Below are 21,875 nucleotides of genomic sequence, written 5' to 3' on the forward strand. Positions count from 1 at the left end.
TGGACTGAGGGCTTGTAGGCCTGTTGTAAGGCAGGTCCTCAGCAGACATCACCGGCAATAACGTCGCCTATGGGCACAAACACACCATCGCTGGACCAGACAGGAMTGGCAAAAAGTGCTCTTCACTGACAAGTCGCGCTTTGGTCTCACCAGGGGTGATGGTCGGATTTGCGTTTATCGTCGATGGGATGAGCGTTACACCGAGGCCTGTACTCTGGAGCGGGATCGATTTGGAGGTGGAGGGTCCGTCATGGTCTGGGGCCGGTGTGTCAACAGCACTCATCGACTGAGCTGGTTGTCATTGCAGGCAATCTCAACGCTGTGTGTTACATGGAAGACATCTCCTCCTCATGTGGTACGCTTCCTGCAGGCTCATCCTGACATGACCTTCCAGCATGACAATGCCACAGCCATACTGCTCGTTTCTGTGCGTGATTTCCTGCAAGGCAGGAATGTCAGTGTTCTGCCATGGCCAGCGAAGAGCCGGATCTCAATCCATTGAGCACGTCTGGGACTGTTGGATCGGAGGGTGAGGGTCGGGCCATTCCCACAGAAATGTCAGGGAACTTGCAGGTGCCTTGGTGATTGTGGGGTAACATCTCACAGCAAGAACTGGCAAATCTGGTCAGTCCATGAGGAGGAGATGCACTGCAGTACTTAATGCAGCTGGTGGCCACACAGATACTGACTGTTACTTTTGATTTTGACCCTCTTTGTTCAGGAACACATTATTTCATTTCTGTTAGTCACATGTCTGTGGAACTTGTTCAGTTTATGTCTCAGTTGTTGAATCTTGTTATGTTCATACAAATATTTACACATGTTAAGTTTGCTGAAAATAAACGCGGTTGACAGAGAGTACGTTTCTTTTTTGCTGAGTTTATGTAGACACTGGTTTATTTCTGTGACATTGTAAATTAAGTGGACTAATCTCTAATTAGCCGAGCACAAGCGGCTATACAGATGGTAATACTTCTGCAAACAAACTGTTCACTTTTAGTTTAGAGGAGGAGACTATGATCAGCTCCAGTTGTCTGTCTGTCTGTCTGTCTGTTGTCTGTCTGTCTGTCTGTCTGTCTGTCTGTTGTCTGTCTGTCTGTCTGTCTGTCCTGTCTGTCTGTCTGTCTGTCTGTCTGTCTGTCTGTTCTGTCTTCTGTCTGTCTTGTGTTGTCTGTCTGTCTGTCTGTCTGTCTGTCTGCTGTCTGTCTGTCTGTGCTGTCTGTTGTCGTCTGTCTTGTTGTCTTCTGTCTGTCTGTCTGTCTGTCTGTCTGTCTGTCTGTCTGTCTGTCTGTCTGTCTGTCTGTGTCTGTCTGTCTGTTGCTGTCTTGTTGTCTGTCTGTTCTGTCTGTCTGCTGGTCTGTTTCTGTCTGTCTGTCTGTCTGTTAGTCTGTCTGTCTGTCTGTTCTGTCTGTCTGTTGTCTGTCTGTCTGTCTGTCTGTCTGTCCTGTCTGTCTGTCTGTCTGCTGTCTGTCTGTCTGTCTGTCTGTCTGTCTGTCTGTTGTCTTTCTGTCTGTCTGTTGTTGTCTGTTGCTGTCTGTCTGTCTGTCTGTCTGTCGTTCTGTCCTGTCGTCTGTCTGTCTGTCTGTCTTCTGTCTGTTCTTCTTCTGTCTTCTGTCTGTCTCTGTCTGTGCTGTCTTTCTGTCTTCGTCGCCTGCTCAATTCAATGGTATTTCTCTATACGTCTAAACAGACATGCAGTGTTGTCTGTGATCTGTTGTCATCAGACCAGCATTCATGATCTGTGTCATCGAAGCAGCTTTATTAGCTTGGCCTATGACTCCATTTATTAGTTTGGCCTATGACTCCATTTATTAGCTTGGCCATGAACTCCATTTATTAGCTTGGCCTATGATCTCATTTATTAGCTTGGCCTATGACTCCATTTATTAGCTTGGCCTATGACCTCATTTATTAGCTTGGCCTATGATCCATTTATTAAGCTTGGCCTATGACTCCATTTATTGCTTGGCCTATGAATCCATTTATTAGCTTGGCTATGACTCCAAATTTATTAGCTTGGCCTTATGACTCCATTTATTAGCTTGGCCTATGACTCTCCATTTATTAGCCAAAATAAAAAGAACATTGCAGATACGGTATCACAGTGGCTGTGATGTTAGATATGACTGAAAACAGATACGGTATCATGTGCTGTTGATGTTAGATATGACTGAAAACAGATACGGCTATCATAGTGCTGTGATGTTAGATATGACTGAAAACAGATACGGTATCATAGTGCTGTGATGTTAGATATGACTGAAAACAGATACGTATCATAGTGCTGTGAGTGAGATATACTGAAAACAGATTACCGGTATCATAGTGCTGTGATGTTAGATATGACTGAAAACAGATACGGTATCATAGTGCTGTGATGTTAGATATGACTGAAAACACATTTCTGCATAATGATGAGGAGAAAGTTTGCAGAAGACAGATACTTTTAAGATGATGTTTTGTTCCTTAAAACTTTGACATATGTTTTCAACATACTTCAAACAATTTAACATGACCACGAATAGAAATACACATACTGTGTCCCCATATTTGTCTTTAAAGTTGTGAAAGTTTCGGTCAGTTTTCAAAGCATTTTTTGACCCAGCAATGTACATTTCAAACATGCACTCAGGTGCAATTTGACAATTCAAATACCCAGCTAGCATGTTCCATCCATATTCTAATGGTTATACACCAGAACAGCCTCCCTCCTATTCCCCTGGAGGTTGGGGGAGAGTTGAGGGGAACTGAGAGTCTGGTTATTTGCTTTGACCTTCAGTTGAGTTGACTTTACTCAGCCAGGCCAGGCAGGCTGGCAGGGAATCATCTGACTGGGAGGGATGTTGACCCCAGTGATCGTCCGGGGTGGTGTGCTAGACACAGTGACTTGTCACACTCAACACACACTAGTTGTGCTTGAGTTGAAATATATGCATGCAGGTATAAGCCAAGCTTGGATCTGACTTTTATAAAAATGTAGGACGAGACGCAGTAAAGATTCTATCTGGTTTTGGTCATAGGCTTATCTGGTTGACACTTTCTTTCACCGTTTTTTGTAGCACTTTCTTTTTCTTTTTAAAGAAATATGCTTTTATCTATAGAAACATGTAAAATACATGTAGCCTAACTGTAGAGACATGCTTTAATTTGTGTTACCCCAGTGTAAAACTGCTGGTGAAGGCATTACCATACCATCCACGTACTGTACATTCAGGTCTCAGGTGCTGTAGCTACCGCCATCAGAGATGGCTAAATGTAAAATGTAAATGTGTGATTCAGCCTGTTAGGACAGTAATAACCACCTAAGCCACTCAATGGTAATGATCTCGTCTTCTCTAGATTGGAACACTGAACTACATTAATGAATGTGACGGTAGAGAACCTGAGCCTGAACCCGAGCAGAACCTTCCTTAGGGCTACAGTAACACGCACGTTGTTCATTGATTGCTAACATGCTACAGCGCTAAGATCAAAATCCTTTGGTCGTTTGTTGTTGTGCTGTTCATTAGTATCTATAATAGTATAATAATAATAATAATAATAGTATCTCTTCGACATCAAGCATGAGGGTTTAGCTACCTGCTCTTTCATCTTCATAGAAAGTTCCTCAACCTGAACTGAATCAAATCCCTCTCCATCAAAACCTTAGGCCCTTCTTTCAATTATACAATTATACAAGATAATAATTAGGACGGAACACAATCTATATCCACATTTTGTAAATCGTTTTGTTTTGTTGAAATGCCCAACCATCCATCCCCCCTAAGGGGTTCAGATGTTCACACACTGATTCATAAGCTACTTCTAGTTACAGAGGAAACTGACTGTGTTCTGTTTGGCTAYTCATTCTAAGCCATGGCCACAGTCAAGAGAACAAAGTCAAGGTGTTGTGTGCATCTTATCATTCAGCTGGCGTTCAGGGAAGAGGTTATTATAATACATTCTTAACATACCAAAGCATTTTTATGAATTACCTTCTGGGCTGTGTGATACATATTCAGAATGTTTATCTCATTGCAAAGACAATCCTTCGGCTTATAATGACCGCCCAGTTTAGATATCTAATCAAATCGCTGATCTGTTTCTCCACCATAGTTGTTACTCATTGTCAGGCAAGATATTTATTTTAATCATTGGAGATCGGGGTCTTTTATGGCTAGTTGATAGGAGGACAGAGCTGCAGCTACTACCAAAAAGAGTTTTGATATTGCAAGCTTCCTCAAGAATATATTGTAACAAACGATGTGTGGAGTCCAATAATACCCTAATAAGAAAAGAGATAGAACGTCTTGTGTCCGTTACCATAATAAAGAGAGCTTCCTCCTGCTCCGATCTTTACAACTGATTTTCTGACAGGATTTCAGCTTCACCTTCAGTGAGGCCAACAGACAGACACCCTGCATCAACACTCTTTCACCAAAAAGTTCATTCCAAATTCAGGGAGCTTCAAGACTGTTGAATGGGATACATTTATTAGTTGTCTTCAATTCTAATGAATTCTAAATATGGATAATCAATAACATGACCTTCTCTTCCGACATCAAAATCAGGTGTTTACAAAAACAGAGAAATCAGGTTCTATTTAGCAGTTGAATAGTGCTTTATCAAAGAGAGAAGCGACACCTATAAATAATACACACTTGATTGGTGGCAAGTCCTGTTGATATTAGCAAATAATATCTGTAAGTCATCTATAGGCCGTCTTTTTAATTTATTTTGAATTTAAATATTTATATATTTGTTTTCTTTAAAACAACAATACAATACATACAGTACAAATGGCCGCTCTATAGGCCATCTTCAAGTATTTCAAGAGCAGCCAACTAAAAGAGAGGACAGATGTAGGATCTTAATTTGATCACCCTGTTGCATAAAATGTAAAACTTGTAGTGTATTTGAGATTTAAAAGAATTCAGAAGTTAGTTATTTCCACTTTGAAATGTCATACTTGATTGACCCTTACAAAAAAAGTATCGACCTTCTACAAACATGTACATTAATTATTATCCAAATAATAATTCACATTTCCTGTTGCTGCAGGATTATTGTGCTGCTGTAGCAAATGTGCTCAAATTAGGATCCTACATCTGTATTATGGGTGAAATATTTGACCCTCCACTCACCACTACCATAACAAAGGAGTAAAGGATACATGGACCATGGAGAGCCTGTCTGAGTCTCTGAGCCTTGATGTCAGATTGAATCCCAGTACAAAGTGTGCTATCAAAGGCATCAGACATCAGACGTGACAGAGAGGAGTGTGTTGAGAGATAGTCGTCCCTGCAAATATTGTAATTTCAGCATGAATGTGTCCTGAACAGGAGGTGATATAGCTGGAGTCTTTAGGTAACGGTTTTAGACATTCTGAGAATGAGTTCAAGACTTGCAGCTAACGCAAGTCACCAAAATCCCCAACCGGTGTCAATTTAACCTCATTAAAATGCAAGACAAATGTTCTATCATTTTGGAAAGTCATCATTAGCTGTTAGTGAGATGGTAGCTTAGGGGTTGTATGAAGGCCAGTGCTCTCTCTCCTCGTTCTCCTATCCTCACTCTATACATTACCCAGACAGCACTGACACACGTTTAAGAAGTGTGTGCTTCTCTCAAATCCTCCCTCTCAACATCCCTACACACACACACACACACACACACACACACACACACACACCTTACACCCACTTTCCCATGTCTCTAGTCAGTGATATCTTACTCCAGTCCACTTCACCAGTGCTTTCTGAAACAAGTCTACTCAATCGTCAGCATATCCCTTTCACAATAACAGTCTGAGGTTGACCTAGGGATACAAGCAGGCAGACACACACATAGAAAGAACAACACTGAAGTGAGAAGAATTCTTAAATTAGACTTGATAGTTAAGGTTTGTACTTTGTCTAATTTTCTAAGACAATATGAAAATACACTTGGAGACGTCATTAGCCTCGGGGCTCACATACTTTTTCCAACCTACACCGTGAATGTTTAAACGATGTATTCAATATAGACAAGAAAATAGAATAATTAGTGTGTTATTAGTTTAAGCACACTGTTTGTGTATTGTGTTGACCTAGATGAAGATCAGATCACATTTGATGACCAATTTATGCAGAAATCCAGGTATTTCCAAAGGGTTCACATACTTTTTCTTGCCACTGTAGGCAATTCCTTCCACTGATTATTATCTGATAAACAAAAAACAGAACCACATTATAATGTGTATGAACTGTATTATAGACTATGTTCACTCTCAACGTTATTGCTACATTAAATAGGTGAGTATGAGAGTGAGGAACTGTGCACTTTCAGTGGAATGAAATGTTTGACTGTCCTGGAAATGCTTTTGTTAAGGACTCTCACATTCCTACTGTACCATGGGACAATAGCTGCCTTGGAGAGATTGTCTAGTGTTCAGGGGAGAAAGTCCAGGCTGTCACCCAGACCAGTGTGTGTGTGTGTGTGTGTGTGTGTGTGTGTGTGTGTGTGTGGTGTGTGTGTGTGTGTGTGTGTGTGTGTGTGTGTGTGTGTGTGTGTGTGTGTGTGTGTGTGTGTGTGTGTGTGTGTGTTGACTGTCACCTTTCTTTGTGTCTCTCTGCGGCACAGGACGGAGGAATCCACAGAGCAAATTAGGGGCAGATTACTGTCAACAAGGCTTTGGATAACAGGGATAATTTGCATAGGAAAAACATGGCCGCCAAGGGCTGTTATTGAAAACAGATTGATGAGGGGACCCTCATGATTAAAGAAGCTCTGAGCATAATGTGGCTTTATTGTGTTAGGACTTTAGGAGCTGGAGGGATATATCCTGAATCTTATATGGGAACAATTTTATCCTACTATTAGAGACAGAGACATTCAGAACAATCCCTCTGGGAACAAGCCAAAACCATGAACAACAAAAACTCACAAAGTGAACCTTCACTGCCTTACAAAAGCCTAGGACACTGACCTCAGCACACACTGTCAGCCACACAACAGTTATCGTTGTGCACAGTTCTTGCAAAAGTGTCTCGAGCTCCCTGGACATTAGCATAGTGATGTCGTCACGAGGTGACAAAGCACAAACACTTGGGATTTTCTTTGAAGAGAGCTCTACTAAGCAGCAGTTCATTATTGTAATGTGCTTTAGAAATGTCAAGATGTGAGCAGATTGTAGGAGATGTGGTCAAAACCTGCCTGGACACTCCAGGTTTCCTCCTCTTCACTGGGATGTGTATGGGAGGCAATAAAGGTTGAGTTTGGCTGTGAGAGAGGCTGCAACAATTTCTTCTGAAGCAGTCGAGTATTCAGATGAAAGTTAAGGACAGGCTGGCATGCCCCTGCCTTCATCCCTTCCTCCCAACCCTCCCCTGACTATCTCAGTGAAATGAAGCCTTCAGGGGAAAAAAGACAGATAGTCAAAAAGCCAGAGAGAAACGCTTAGAATGTGTTTTATGAGACGGATGAAAGACATTCCAGTCGAAAGAGAGGGAGGCTTAGGATGTGTTCATGGAACGGAGGACAGACATTCCAGTCAAAAGAGAGGGAGGCTTAGGATGTGTTTATGAGACGGAGGACAGACATTCCAGTCAAAAGAGAGGGAGGCTTAGGATGTGTTTATGAGACGGAGGACAGACATTCCAGTCAAAGAGAGGGAGGCTTAGGATGTGTTTATGAGACGGAGGACAGACATTCCAGTCGAAGAGAGGGGGCTTAGAATGTGTTTATGAGACGGAGGACAGACATTCCAGTCGAAAGAGAGGGAGGCTTAGGATGTGTTTATGAGACGGAGGACAGACATTCCAGTCGAAAGAGAGGGAGGCTTAAGGATGTGTTTATGAACGGAGGACAGACATTCCAGTCAAAGAGAGGGAGGCTTAGGATGTGTTTATGAGACGGAGGAAAAGACATTCCAGTCAAAAGAGAGGGAGGCTTAGAATGTGTTTATGAGACGGAGGACAGACATTCCAGTCAAAAGAGAGGGAGGCTTAGGATTGTGTTGATGAGACGGAGGACAGACATTCCAGTCAAAAGAGAGGGAGGCTTAGGATGTGTTTATGAGACGGAGGACCAGACATTCCAGTCAAAGAGAGGGAGGCTTAGAATGTGTTTTGAACGGAGGACAGACATTCCAGTCGAAAGAGAGGGAGGCTTAGGAATGTGTTTATGAGACGGATGACAGACATTCCAGTCAAAGAAGAGGGAGCTTAGGATGTGTTTTGAGACGGGAGGACAGACATTCCAGTCGAAAGAGAGGAGGCTTAGGATGTGTTTATGAGACGGAGACAGACATTCCAGTCAAAGAGAGGGAGGCTTGAATGTGTTTGAGACGGAGGAAGACATTCCAGTCAAAAGAGAGGGAGGCTTAGAATGTGTTTATGAGACGGAGGACAGACATTCCAGTCAAAAGAGGGAGGCTTAGATGTGTTGATGAGACGGAGGGACAGACATTCCAGTCAAAAGAGAGGGAGGCTAGGATGTGTTTATGAGACGGAGGACAGACATTCCAGTCAAAGAAGGGAGGCTTAGAATTGTTTTGATGAGACGGAGGACAGCATTCCAGTCAAAAGATAGGGAGGCTTAGGTGTGTTTATGAGACGGAATGAAAGACATTCCAGTCAAAAGAGAGGGAGGCTTAGGATGTGTTTATGAGACGGATGAAAGACATTCCAGTCAAAAGGAAGGGAGTAGGTGAAGTGTCTGGAGAGGAAAATATACAGATGCACTTTGTCAATCTCCAGATTGACGATAACTGACGAGAAACTCTAAACTTTGTTTACAGCAAAATTGGTCTGAAATGTTTGTGCACTAATTTACAGGTTTCTGTCCAGGTAAAGACCCTATGTGTGCATAGCTAGTGCATGTTGCCTATGACATTTGCATATAACCTCCAGAACCATACAGTGCTATATCATATGACACTGTTAAAATACTGCTCTACCACTAAAGGAAGTCTGTAAGCTCTGCAAAGCTATACAACCAAAACAATCTACATTTCCATTCAATATTCACCTGAGTATTCTACCAGCTACCGTACCGGTTGGATTAACCCCAGCAAAATGTCTTCCCTGTGCACACCTATGGGTGCTGTGAGGCATATCTCTCCTCCATGCCCAGGATTAGAGATTTGTTAGGAAATCTTGGGCTTTGTCCTACATATTATCAGAGCTAATTCCCCGCTGGATGTTTGAGATTCCACTGTAATCCCGGGCTTACTGGAGCCCATGAACGGTGTGCCTTTGGACCCAGACTTTCTCCCCTGGTGTATTGGTGTCCACCAGGCCTCAACAGAGTACACTGGCAGAGTGGACAGAGTCAAACATGGATGCTTTGGGTGCATCCTAACAGTGGAGGGAAAGCCTCTCTCATCCCCTGAAAAAGCATTTAAAGTGGGTGGAGGGCACAAACAAACACGTTTGACCAGCTGAAATAGAATGTGTATAGCCACTATGGCCAGACTGTACACAGATGAGTGGGATCCACTGTTCTGTAGAAACCAGTAAATGTATTCGTCAGCATAATCATGTATCTAAATTCCTTAATGTGGGTTTTTGACGATAGTTCCTCTTTCACAGTAGGGCAATAACAAAAAGCATTTAATGTGCATTAATTACAAACTCGTATGAAATCTGTAAATATTAATACAAATGTAAATTACGAGCCTAGTTTAGCCAAGGAGAAAGCACAGAGCTACTGTATATAGAGAGAAAGACAAAATCCTTTCTGGCTACCCATGATTGGCTGAGATAATGGAGGGGTTGGAAATGCAGAGAGATGAGTTCTGATTGGTCTGTCATGTCATTCTGTCTGTAACATAATACGGGCTTCTGAAGTCTATAACAGAATGTGGAATTCCCTGGTCTGTATACTGTATATTAAAGTTTTCTGTAGTGACAATGGTGAGTGAAGTCAGAAATCACTATAGTTTTATATCACAGGAGGTTGGTGGCACCTTAATTGGGGAGGACAGGTTTGTGGAAATGGCTGGGGCGGAATAAGTGGAATGGTATCAAATACATCAAGCACATGGTTTCCAGGTGTTTGATGCCATTCCATTGCTCTGTTCCAGACATTATTATGAGCCGTCCTCCCCTCAGCATCCACTGTTTTAGATCTATTTTTTAAGCAACAATCATTGCTGGTTGAGGAAACTTTCATATAAAACAAGGTATAGAAATGTATACCTCAGTAAAAGGCAATTCAATTCAGTTTCAAGCCATGTCATTGTTTATCAGACTATGCCAGGTTTTATTGTACAGGGAAGTCTATTGTAAGATCAGCCTCACCAGCCAAGAGAGGGGTTAGGCCTGTCTTTCAAATACTGATGTCTCTGTGAAAAATCGCAAAGCTGAGCTGACAGGCAACCAGAAACTGCCAGTTGGTTGAAATTAGACAATTGTTCCTCGATAAACTACTGGAACACCTTTCAAACAATGCAGCAGTCTACTCTGCGAAATCCTGCCCAGCGAGCAGAAGATTCACACAGTGAACAGTAAAAGCATTAGGCAATAGTGTGGACTGTTAGGGCTAGCAGGCGTGGTGGAAAGGACGGGCCGGCAGACAGAGCTCTCCAGAGATCGCATTTACTTTAAATTGCCCCAGCTTTAGATTGAGCTGACCCAAGCCTCTTGAGGAGGATATAGAGAGAGATAGAGAGGAGGATATAGAGGGGGATATAGAGGGGGATACAGAGGGGAATAAGAAAGGGAAGCAGAGGGGATACAGTGAGGGATATTACAGAGAGGGATATAGAGGAGAAATGGAGGGGATAAGAGAGGGATATGAGAGAAGATAGGAGGGGATACAGAGGGATATAGAGAGGGTACAGAGGGTACGAAAGGGGGATAGAGGTAGATGATGAGGTAGATATAGAGAGGGATACAGAGGAAGATATGGACGGGGGATACAGAGAGGATATAAGAGGAAAATAGGAAGTGTGGGATACAGGAGGGGAATATAAGGGGATAATAAGGGGGATACGAGGGGGATACAGAGGGAATAAGAGAATAAGGGGGATACAGAGAGGGATACAGAGGAAGATATGAGGGGAACAAGTGGGAATATCAGAGGGGATATGAGAGGATACAGAGGGATACAGGAGTGGATATAGAGGGGATATAGAGGGGGATACAGAGAGGGATACATGAAGAATATGAGGGGGATAACAGAGGGGGATATAGAGGGTTGTTACAGAGGGGATACAGAGAGGGATACAGAGGGGATACAGAGGGATATGGAGGGGATACAGAGGGATTAGAGGGGATATAGAGGGGATACAGAGGGGGATACAGAGAGGGATACAGAGGGGATACATAGGAAGATATGGAGGGGGATACAGAGGGGAATATAGAGGGGGATACAGAGGGGGTACGGAAGGATATACAGAGAGGGATATAGAGGAAGATATGAGGGGGATACAGAGAGGGATATAGAGGAAGATTATGGAGGGGATACAGAGAGGGATATAGAGAGGGGATACAGAGGGGGTACGAAGGGATAGAGGTGATTAAGAGGAGATAATAGGGGATACAGAGGATATAAGAGAAGATATGAGGGGGATACAGAGAGGGATATAGAGGAAGATATGGAGGATACAGAAGTAATAGAGAGGGATACAGAGGAATACAGAGGGGATATAGAGGGGATACAGAAAGGGATACAGAAGGGATACAAAAGAGGACATATGAGCGGGATATAGAGGGGATATAGAGAGGGATATAGAGGTAGATATAGAGGGGAAATAGAGAGGATATAGAGTAGATATAGAAAGAATATAGAGATACAGAGAGGATATATAGGAAGTACAGAAGGGATACAGAGGGATATAGAGGATATAGAGAGGGATACAAAGAGGGACATATGAGGCGGGATATAGAGGGGATATAGAGGGGATACAGAGGAAGATACAGAGAGGATATAGAGGTAGATATAGAGGGGTATAGATGAGGGATATAGGTAGATATAGGGGGGATATAGAGAGGGATTAGAAGGAGATATAGAGAGAACAGAGAGGGAAATAGAGGCAGATATAGAGGGGTATAGAGGGGATACAAGAGAGGATATATAGGAAGATATGAGGGGGACACAGAGAGTGAATATGGGGGGATCAGAGGGATATAGAGGGATATAGAGAGGAGTATAGAAGGGATAAGAGGGGAATATGGAGGGGATACCAGAGAGGGATACCAGAGCGGGGATATATAAAAAGATACAAGGGAGGACAAGAGAGTGATATAGAGGGGAACACGAGGGGAGATATAGAGGGATAAGAGAAGGGAATAAGAGGGATATAGAGGGGTTAACAGTGTATGACAGTGAGTCTGATTCCGACCTTGCAAGCATTTTCTCACAACTTATAGCCTGAAATGTGACATGATAAATTGCATGTTTCAATTTGCTGCGTTTGTGGGGGTCCTTAACCTACGGACATTCATTAAATGTGTACATGTGAGCCATTGATAATGTATGTAATGTAATTTCAGTGCGTGTTGCCCATTGTCTAATCTCAATGTGTTAGCTGCTTTGTGATTCAACGCACGCACCACACACAACACACACACACCACACACACACACACACACACACACACACCACACACACACACACACACACACCAACACACACACACACACACACACCAACACACACACACACACAACCACACACACACACAGATTGTGGGTTAAACTCTCCAGGTGTCCTTGTCAATTGTATGCAAATGGAATGCACCATACTGTTAGAGGAAATGGAAAGTTCACAGCACTGTTACATCAGAGAACACTGAAGGCACTCACCACATCGCCTTGGTTAGAGGACAACATTACAGCATAAGCCATTTCATCAGAGTTCTCATTAACTTCATACTGTGAATTGGTAATAGTTAGCACAATACACATCTTATCATGATGGGGATCATCATAAAACACCCGATAATAATGATCTCTGGAATACAAATCTGTGGCAAGGAGAAAACACCTGTAACAAGGTCCTACTGTACATTTTCAAAAGAACAGACTACTTAAAGGGGCAATGTTTTCAATAACTTCTTCACTGAAATGGTGTATTGCTTTATACCTATGCTATGAGTATGGCCCCCTCACTTGAACCTCATCAATATGTAATTATCATGTTTGACACCCTCACTCTCTTCAATTGTCCTCTCATCGGTTCCACAGCCCCTCTATACAAGATGACAGTTGGTTGAGTTCAAGGTCAACAATCTCCACAGTCCACAGCACTTCAACAAATGCCTGTCATGGCTACCAGAGCCAGAATGGGACCATTAATTAACATTGAAAATAACTTCCAGAATAACAGTACACTCTTAGAGAAAAGGTGCTATCTAGAACCTAAAAGGGTTATTCGGCCATCCACATAGGAGAACCCGTTGAAGAACCCTTTTTGTTCCAGGTAGAACCCTTTGGTTCCAGGTAGAACCCTTTAGGGTTCCATGTAGAACCCTTTACAAAGAGAATTCTACATGGAACCCAAAAGAGTTCTACCTGGAACCAAAAAGGGTTCTACCTAGAAGGAACCAAAAATGGTTCTCCTATGGGGACAGCCGAAGAACTCTTTTGGAACTCTTTTTTCTAGGTGTACAGAAGGCGATACAAATGATACAAATCAGAATTTGCTCATACAGCTCATTACTAAAAACAATGAAAGATATTATGTTGAGAAATAATCTGCATTTATTATTTACACAAACATGTACAGCGTAACATTGAAGTGTTCAGAACCATTTATTTTGATTCTGTCTTTACTTAATGTAAATACCAGAGAATGGAGATTAACATTCTGAGTTTCACCTCGAGCTCTAGTCCTACGGTGTCTCTTAATTCAGATGAATCCATGTTTCCCCTGCCTTATCTTGAGTCTACTGTTATGTACCAGCGTTTCAGTGTTTAGCAGAAACTATTTCCCTTCCCTGGCAAGAAATTGATTCTGAGCTCCTTCAGTAGCATTTCCCAAGGTCAGCAGCAGAATTAGAAAATGTAATCACCCCAAAACTGGACAATATTGCTTCCCGCGACATTGTCAAATGATGATCACTGAATGTTATAATCTACCCGTATCGTGTGAGAATGAAAGCACATACTACAACGCCCAATATCCAGTTTCTCAATTCAACAGAATAGAAGCAATTGCTGTGGCTTAGAGCGTCATGTACCCCTATACAGCATTAAGCATTCCTGGCTCTTAAAGGGGCAATCCTCTATTGCTACTATAATTGTTTTGAAACTGTAAGCATGTTGTACTCCATTGTTTGTAAACAATGTAATTGTAGTCAAACACTTCATAGTCTCAAAACATGGTTAAAAGTGTCATTTGTTATCCCATGGATGGTCAGTCGTTGCATCCAGAACGCTGTCTATGAATTTCAGAGTGGTTACATTTCCCCCCTCCCTCAGCTGTTTACCAAAACTGTAGATTGCCCCTTTAAGAGCAAACATCAGGAAGTTGATCATTGATTCTGTGAGCTTTGACAAAGGAAGCATGTGTGTGCAACCACTTTACTTTCTATTTCCTATTAGCAATGACTGTTAAATCACAGGATACAAAATACTGAAAATCTGCAGATGGAAAAGACTGACAATCTCTCTGACAAGAAAAAGCTACTCCAAAGCCCAGATAGCAGGAGTGACCCACAAACAGTCATGTTGTCAGAGAGACACTCACAGATGCCAAAACACTGCTGCCATATATCTATGATTTCACTCTAAATATCTCCCTGTTATGTCCACATCTTTAGAGACAAGTGTACACTTCAACACAAGGTGAAGCCTGGTGTGCTATAGATAAGACTGTATAGGTAGATATTTGCAGTATGTAAGCCATTATATAAATGGCCTACGTAGGATCACATAAACAAAACAAGAACTCTGATGGCCACGTTGATGTATGATATAAATTGGTTAGCTGACAACGTCACGAAAACGATGCGCAAGAGTTGATTCTGCATCGCTAGATAGCTACCAACAATGACAATAAACTTCCATGTCAGGAATCGTAAGTGACTCGCTTCAGACAGTTTCATCTTGTTCTTGATGCCATGTCTTGTTTTGAGGTGTTTTATTAACTGATTTCATGTAAATGCTAACATGGCTAAAATTCACTAGCTAGCTAACCAACAACTGTAACGACGTATTTGAGAGACAACAAGTGTATTGATGTTTTTAAAAACATTGGAGACTAAATATAGTTTACATGTTGTCAACAATCTAAGCCAACMCCGTCCGTTTTGCCCCAAAGTTGCGCAGGAGTCGGTTGTGTTGTTAAACAACCAACCCGTCTATAATACAGGAAATGGCATTCCAAAGCAAACAGATAGATGACAGGTATGATGAATGGTGGAGACTGTGTGTTGACAGGCCAGTGCACTGCAGTGGATGGATGACAGGGGGCTGTGAGAGCACTGGTCACTGTCACCTCCACAAACAGTCATAACACGACCACCACACTGCTCTTTGAATTCTGGAAGCATCTGCATCCTACAGTAAGGACCATTACTAATCTGTGTCCAATGTAATTCTATCACTATTTAGTTTCATAAGCAATTTCAATCAGTAATATAACTTTTGCAAGAGTGTTTCGATGTCTAAGTATTACGCTCATTCCTATGGTTTGAATTATACGTTGATATCACATCCATGTCTTACAACAACAACAACATTCAATCATTCAACTTTCTGGACTGTTTGAAAAGTAAAAACAGACAAGTTGAAAGTGGGAGCACTGCCACAGTTGATTGTGGCCCGTATCCAGAAGATGTGACAACCATTACATTTACATTTTACATTTTAGTCATTTAGCAGACGCTCTTATCCAGAGCGACTTACAGTAGAGTGCATACATTTTTTTTATTACATTTTTTATTTTTATATATATATATATTTATTTTTTTACATACTGAGACAAGGATATCCCTACCGGCCAAACCCTCCCTACCGGCCAAACCCTCCCTAACCCGGACGACGCTATGCCAATTGTGCGTCGCCCCACGGATCTCCCGGTTGCGGCCGGCTGCGACAGAGCCTGGGCGCGAACCCAGAGACTCTGGTGGCGCAGCTAGCACTGCGATGCAGTGCCCTAGACCACTGCGCCACCCGGGAGCCAATCATATATTTGCAAGTGACAGAGGTCGAACAGAACATGCCGCTCTATCATCCATCTGAAACGTGTTAACATTCCCTATGATCAGTCAGCCCTCACAGCATTGTAGGAAAGACAAAGGATCCCACGTGGGTTGTGAGCTTTTTCCTGAACGCACCAATTCTGCATGTTTTTTTTTCTGTTGCTCAATAAGAAAAAATTTGTTTCAAGTTTCAGGGGGTGTGGTTTGATGTAGCAGTTACTGATGTTTGTCCCCCATGAGACACCATAGGAACAAAGCCAGCATCACTTCCTCAAAATATTCAGAATCTAAGATGACTCAAGGAATCTGTAGTTCATTTTGGTGTATTTGCCAAGGAGGTTTTAGTATTTCTCAAGTAAAGAAATGCACCACATGTTGTCTGACAGTATGTAAACAAAGTCCAATCTGCTGTGCTGCTGGGCAGGTCTGTCTCACTGTCAGTGTGTTCTGCTGTATGACTGGAGAGCACAACCACCTCAGCTGTTGATGCCATGTTAGTGGGCAGGTGGGCATTGTCCAATTCAAAACCCAACCCTCAAATAAGTCATGACGAACTCTTTTACTCAAATCTCAAGAAACTCTGTTTTGGAAGATACTGACTTTACGACCAAAAATAACCTATTTGCACTTTTTTGTCAATTTTGCCACTGGAATAAATGCTTCGGACTTCTATCAATGTCACATATGCCGTTTTCAACGAGAGAAGTTAGTTCTCGAGTTCAGTTCTTTAAGATTCTCTGTGATGTAGCCGTCCTCTCTCACTTCTCCCTCCATTAGCCATGCCCCCTCTCCTCCACAGCCATCCCATAATGCCCCTCAGCATCTCATCTGTCCCTGGGCTCAACACTCTATTGTTGCCATGTCACCCAATAGCAGGAAAGTAACATTAAACAGCAGAGTGGTGCAGATCAGCCAATATACGGACTAATGTGTTTCATTAAGATGTCAGGAGGGCCTTCCATTAACTGATCAACCTTTGACATGCTGTTTCAGAGGAGGAAACAGGTAGGAGATATGACTACAGAAAGTCTGCACAGAAAAGACAGAGCTGAAAGAATAGAAATATCAAGACATCAGAGATTGGAGATATAGCTGATCAGCGTACATGAACAGGTCTGAACCAGAGGAGGCTGGTGGGAGGAGCTATTAAAGGATGGGCTCATTGTAATGGAATAAATAGAATGGTATCAACATCATCAGAGATGTGGAAACCACAGGTTTGACTCTGTTCCATCTATTCCATTCCAGCCATTATAATGAAACCGTTCTCCAATAGCTCCTCCCTCTGGCCTCCTCTAGCCTGAATCCATGATGTTTGCTTTTACCTCCTGACTGTACTGTCYGCATCTCTCTTCTATCATAGTCTCACTAAGAGGAGTCTAACCAAGCTCACCTTCTGTCTAATCTCTTCCTCCATCTTAACTGGAGACCCCAGCTCTGCCACCTGTTTCACCCCTTCACTGGCGAAGCCCCTGTACTCCCACAGGACATAGCTCCTGGAGTGGGATGCCCCGATGAGGGCTGACCAATGATTGGCACGTCCTGTATAGGGTGGAAACAAAGAGACAATTTGACAAAGAAATAAAGTGTGTGTGTGCGCGTGCGTGTGTGCGTGTGTAGAGGCTGACAGATCGCTCCTGCCTTTGACTGTGCATGTGGCTGGAAGGTCATTSTTAGTTACAATGTGAGGCCTGCACTACCATTGCTGGAGCCCTCATCAGTACTGAGAGAGTTGAGGCTGGAATAGACCCTGTCACACCACATATATATGTACAGTCAGGTCCAAAATTATTGGCACCCTTGATAAAGATCAGCAAAAAAGACTATATAAAATAAATAATACAATACTGAGCTATATTGTATGCTCAACATTTAAAAACATGATTGTATTATTTTATACTAATACAATTGCTCAGAGAAAGACATTTTGTAAAAGTAAAAACAAATAATTAAGATCCCTAAGACTAAGATCCCTCCCTCCCAATGTGTTCTTCAATCTCATAAAACATTTAATAAAAAGACTCAGTGCCCTTCTCGTCGCAAGGTGAGATATTGAAAGGTATAGAAAACAGGGGTGGCAATAATTTTGACCCTATCTTTTAGAATAAAAAAAAATGGTGGTTAAACAAAAATGTTTTTTGAGCATTTGTATTAGTATTACATTTGTTTTGCATAGCTCAGTATTTGTATTATTTTATACAGTCTTTTTTGCTCATCTTTATCAAGGGTGTCACGACTCCCGCCGAAGTCGGCTCCTCTCCTTGTTTAGACGGCACTCGGCGGTCGACGTCACCGGTCTTCTAGCCATCGCTGCTCCACCTTTCATTTTCCATTTGTTTTGTCTTGTTTTTCCGCACACCTGTTGTACATCCCCTCATCCCTCTACGTGTATATTATCCTCTGTTCCCCCCATGTCTGTGTGTGTAATTGTTCGCTACGTGTCATGTGTGATGCTTCATGCTGTTTTTTTGCCGGGTCTTGTTTGGAACCCGTGGTATTGTATGCTGTACATTATTTGTGTGACGAGTGCGCTAATCGCTTTTGCCTTTGGTGGGAGTGTCGTTACGCAGTTGTGTCCGACTGTTTTCCTTCTGCCAAATAAAGTGCGCCTGTTGACTCATCTCTGCTCTCCTGCACCTGACTTCAGTTCACCAGTTGTGCACACTCTTGACAAAGGGTGCCAATAATTTTGGACGTGACTGTACGGTACTGTATATATAACTCTATCAAAAAACAATTGATGCTTGGAACTATGGTCCCTCAGCGCTCTCCTCAGAAACCCTTGAATGTAATTATGTTTTTCCATGATACGTTACTATTTGTGAAAGGTTCTATAAACAGCTGGAGGGAAAGGCGAACTATACAGTTAATCTGTTTAAACCCATCAAGCCCATAGCGAATCCCTGTGATGTGCTATAATGTACCAAAACTTGTTTTCTTATTTCCTGCCAAAACAGCCTCTTCCTATCTCAAATTATTTATGGAGATTCCTTTTGTAAGCTGTGACTACACAACGCTGACAGCAAGGAATACGTAGGGTCTGTGGTTCAGATCATCAGCTCCAAAGAAGTCACCGTGTCATAACAGCTATGATACTCTTTTACTGACCTACGTTGACTGAACATTCTTCGTTTAAATCCCAACAACACACAAAGAATTTGAGAGGAATCCTCTAAACCACAGTGCTGCTTTTTACATGCAGTATGTCCCGTGTGGCTCAGTCGGTAGAGTGTGGCGCTTGCAACGCCAGGGTTGTGGGTGTCATTTACCATGGGGGACCAGTATACTCACTACTGTGAGTCGCTCTGGATAAGAGAATCTGCCAAAATATAAGCATGTTACTCTAGTCAACAGACAGTCTAAATATGTCCAGGGTAAAATATCCCCTTCTTGTGTTTCTTCCCCATCCACAATGTCTTGCTTCATTACTGTAATGCAGATCCTTTCACACTCCAGAGAAAACAGAGGAGCAACAGGTGGGAAGTTGTACAGTCATGTGGGGGTGTAGATATACTGTATGACCCCAGTGAGGGACTTACTGGGGTAGTCTTTAGGGTGAATCTTCTCCGACCAGTTCCCAAAGAAGGTGACTCTGTACTTGGCCGTCCCACAGGCACAGCATTCCAGAGGGGGCTTTTCTGTGCTCTGCCCAAACACAGCCTCTGAAAGGCACACACATACACATGCACACACACACGCACAAAGAATGGTGATGTTGCTTGGTCTCATAGAATAGTTGAAGAATATGACTACATCCAGAATGTCCATTCTAATCGAGGGTAACAGATGACGTTCTGTGAGAAGTAACATTGGTGTAGGACAGATATGCTGCACCTTTCTCACACAGTCTGACGGTGAGGGAACCTTCATCCTGGAAGTAAATGATCCTCTTCTGCACAATGCTGGCCCTGCAGAGGAGGAGGAACAGCATTCCTTTTATTCACTGACAGCACAACAAAGTACAGCACTCGTGTTAGCACACAACTTCTAGGGGCAAACACACACACACACACACACACACACACACACACACACACACACACACACACACACACACACACACACACACACACACACACACACACACACACACACACACACTTGTACACGCAACAGAAACTGTGTGCCAATAGCAACGCCCGGCCATTAGAATGCTCCTCTCTTTCTCTCTTGTAGTGCGTGAGGAGTGTCTGTCTCCTCTGAGGAGAGGTGGTAAAACCCCCCTGTCAGAGAGCACCGCCAGACCTGCTCCTCATCAACCTCTGCAGAATACCAACGTACAGAGAGCCAGGAGTCCAGACTGAGACTGATCCACAGGATAGCCCATCATCACTGTGACCATTATGACTGCACTCTCTCACACTCTCTAAAGCTCATCTCCCAGGGAAGAACATTGGCAACGTATCTGGGGGTTGAAGATAAAATATCAAATGGTGCTGGACTCATCAAACAGCAGGATCTAAGTGGCCGGGAGCCAAACAGACCAGCTCCAGCCCAGACTGTTTTCCACAGTAGACGGCATCACAACTGAAGCTGTGGATATATCCTCAGCCATACAGTTACATTGTAGGGAGCTCAACTTGATAATACATTTCATTTATCATTTCACTTTAAAATATGACACAGTCATTGATTAATATTAGACACATCAAGTTATCAAGGTTCAGATGAGGACAAATTCTGTAAAAAGATCAGTTTAACCCAATGTCAATATCTTAACATTTGGTTTCAGCAATGGGATCCAGTTGCAGTTGGGTAACATATCCCTGACTAACCCATGACTTCCATAGCTCTCTCCATGGTTATGTTCTTCACTCCTATGGGTTGGGCCAGGCGTCTGTCCAGACCATTAGTTCCAGTGGGAGTGTTTAGGATCCTTTAGTTGTGGTCCCACACCAAGGCCCGTGGGCCCTGGCTTTGAGCTGGGGCTGCATGTATCCAGTGTTGCTGCCCGCCTGCAATCTCTGTGTCAATGAGGAGAGAGGATGTAGAGAGCAGGAGAGGATGTAGAGAGCAGGAGAGGATGTTTATAGAGAGCAGGAGAGGATGTTTATAGAGAGCAGGAGAGGATGTTTATAGAGAGCAGGAGAGGATGTAGAGAGCAGGAGAGGATGTTTATAGAGAGCAGGAGAGGATGTTTATAGAGAGCAAGAGAGGATGTTTATAGAGAGCAAGAGAGGATGTTTATAGAGAGCAGGAGAGGATGTTTATAGAGAGCAGGAGAGGATGTTTATAGAGAGCAGGAGAGGATGTTTAAAGAGAGCAGGAGAGGATGGCTGTAGAGAGCAGGAGAGGATGTTTATAGAGAGCAGGAGAGGATGGCTGTAGAAAGCATTCAAGGATGTTTAAGGAGAGCAGGAGAGGATGATGTTTAATAGAGGCAGGAGAAGGATGTTTATAGAGAGCAGGAGAGGATGTTTTATAGAGAGCAAGAGAGGATGGCTGTAGAAAGCATTCAAGGATGTTTAAGAGAGCAGGAGAGGATGTTTATAGAGAGCAGGAGAGGATGTTTATAGAGAGCAGGAGAGGATGTTTATAGAGAGCAGGAGAGGGTGTTTATAGAGAGCAGGAGAGGATGGCTGTAGAAAGCATTCAAGGATGTTTAAAGAGAGCAGGAGAGGATGGTTTATAGAGAGCAGGAGAGGATGTTTATAGAGAGAGGAGAGGGATGTTTAAAGAGAGCAGGAGAGGATGTTTATAGAGAGCAGGAAGAGGATGTTTATAGAAGAGGCAGGAGAGGGATGTTTTATAGAGAGCAGGAGAA

General features: G+C 42.8%; 1 protein-coding gene across 1 annotated transcript in view; it reads right to left on the reverse strand.

The window, feature by feature from the left end:
• Positions 1 to 21,875, reverse strand: part of LOC111962665 (spondin-1-like) — a 93,692-nt gene that overhangs the window by 46,626 nt on the left and 25,191 nt on the right. Inside the window, exons 4-6 of the mRNA XM_023985921.1 lie at positions 19,946 to 20,019; positions 19,651 to 19,773; positions 17,505 to 17,653 (exon numbers count right to left, since the gene is read on the reverse strand). Coding sequence (XP_023841689.1) covers positions 17,505 to 17,653; positions 19,651 to 19,773; positions 19,946 to 20,019 — 346 coding nt within the window. The remainder of the gene's footprint in view (positions 1 to 17,504; positions 17,654 to 19,650; positions 19,774 to 19,945; positions 20,020 to 21,875) is intronic.

The sequence above is a fragment of the Salvelinus sp. IW2-2015 genome, linkage group LG4q.1:29, assembly GCF_002910315.2.
Source record: "Salvelinus sp. IW2-2015 linkage group LG4q.1:29, ASM291031v2, whole genome shotgun sequence".
Classification (NCBI taxonomy): Eukaryota; Metazoa; Chordata; class Actinopteri; order Salmoniformes; family Salmonidae; genus Salvelinus; species Salvelinus sp. IW2-2015.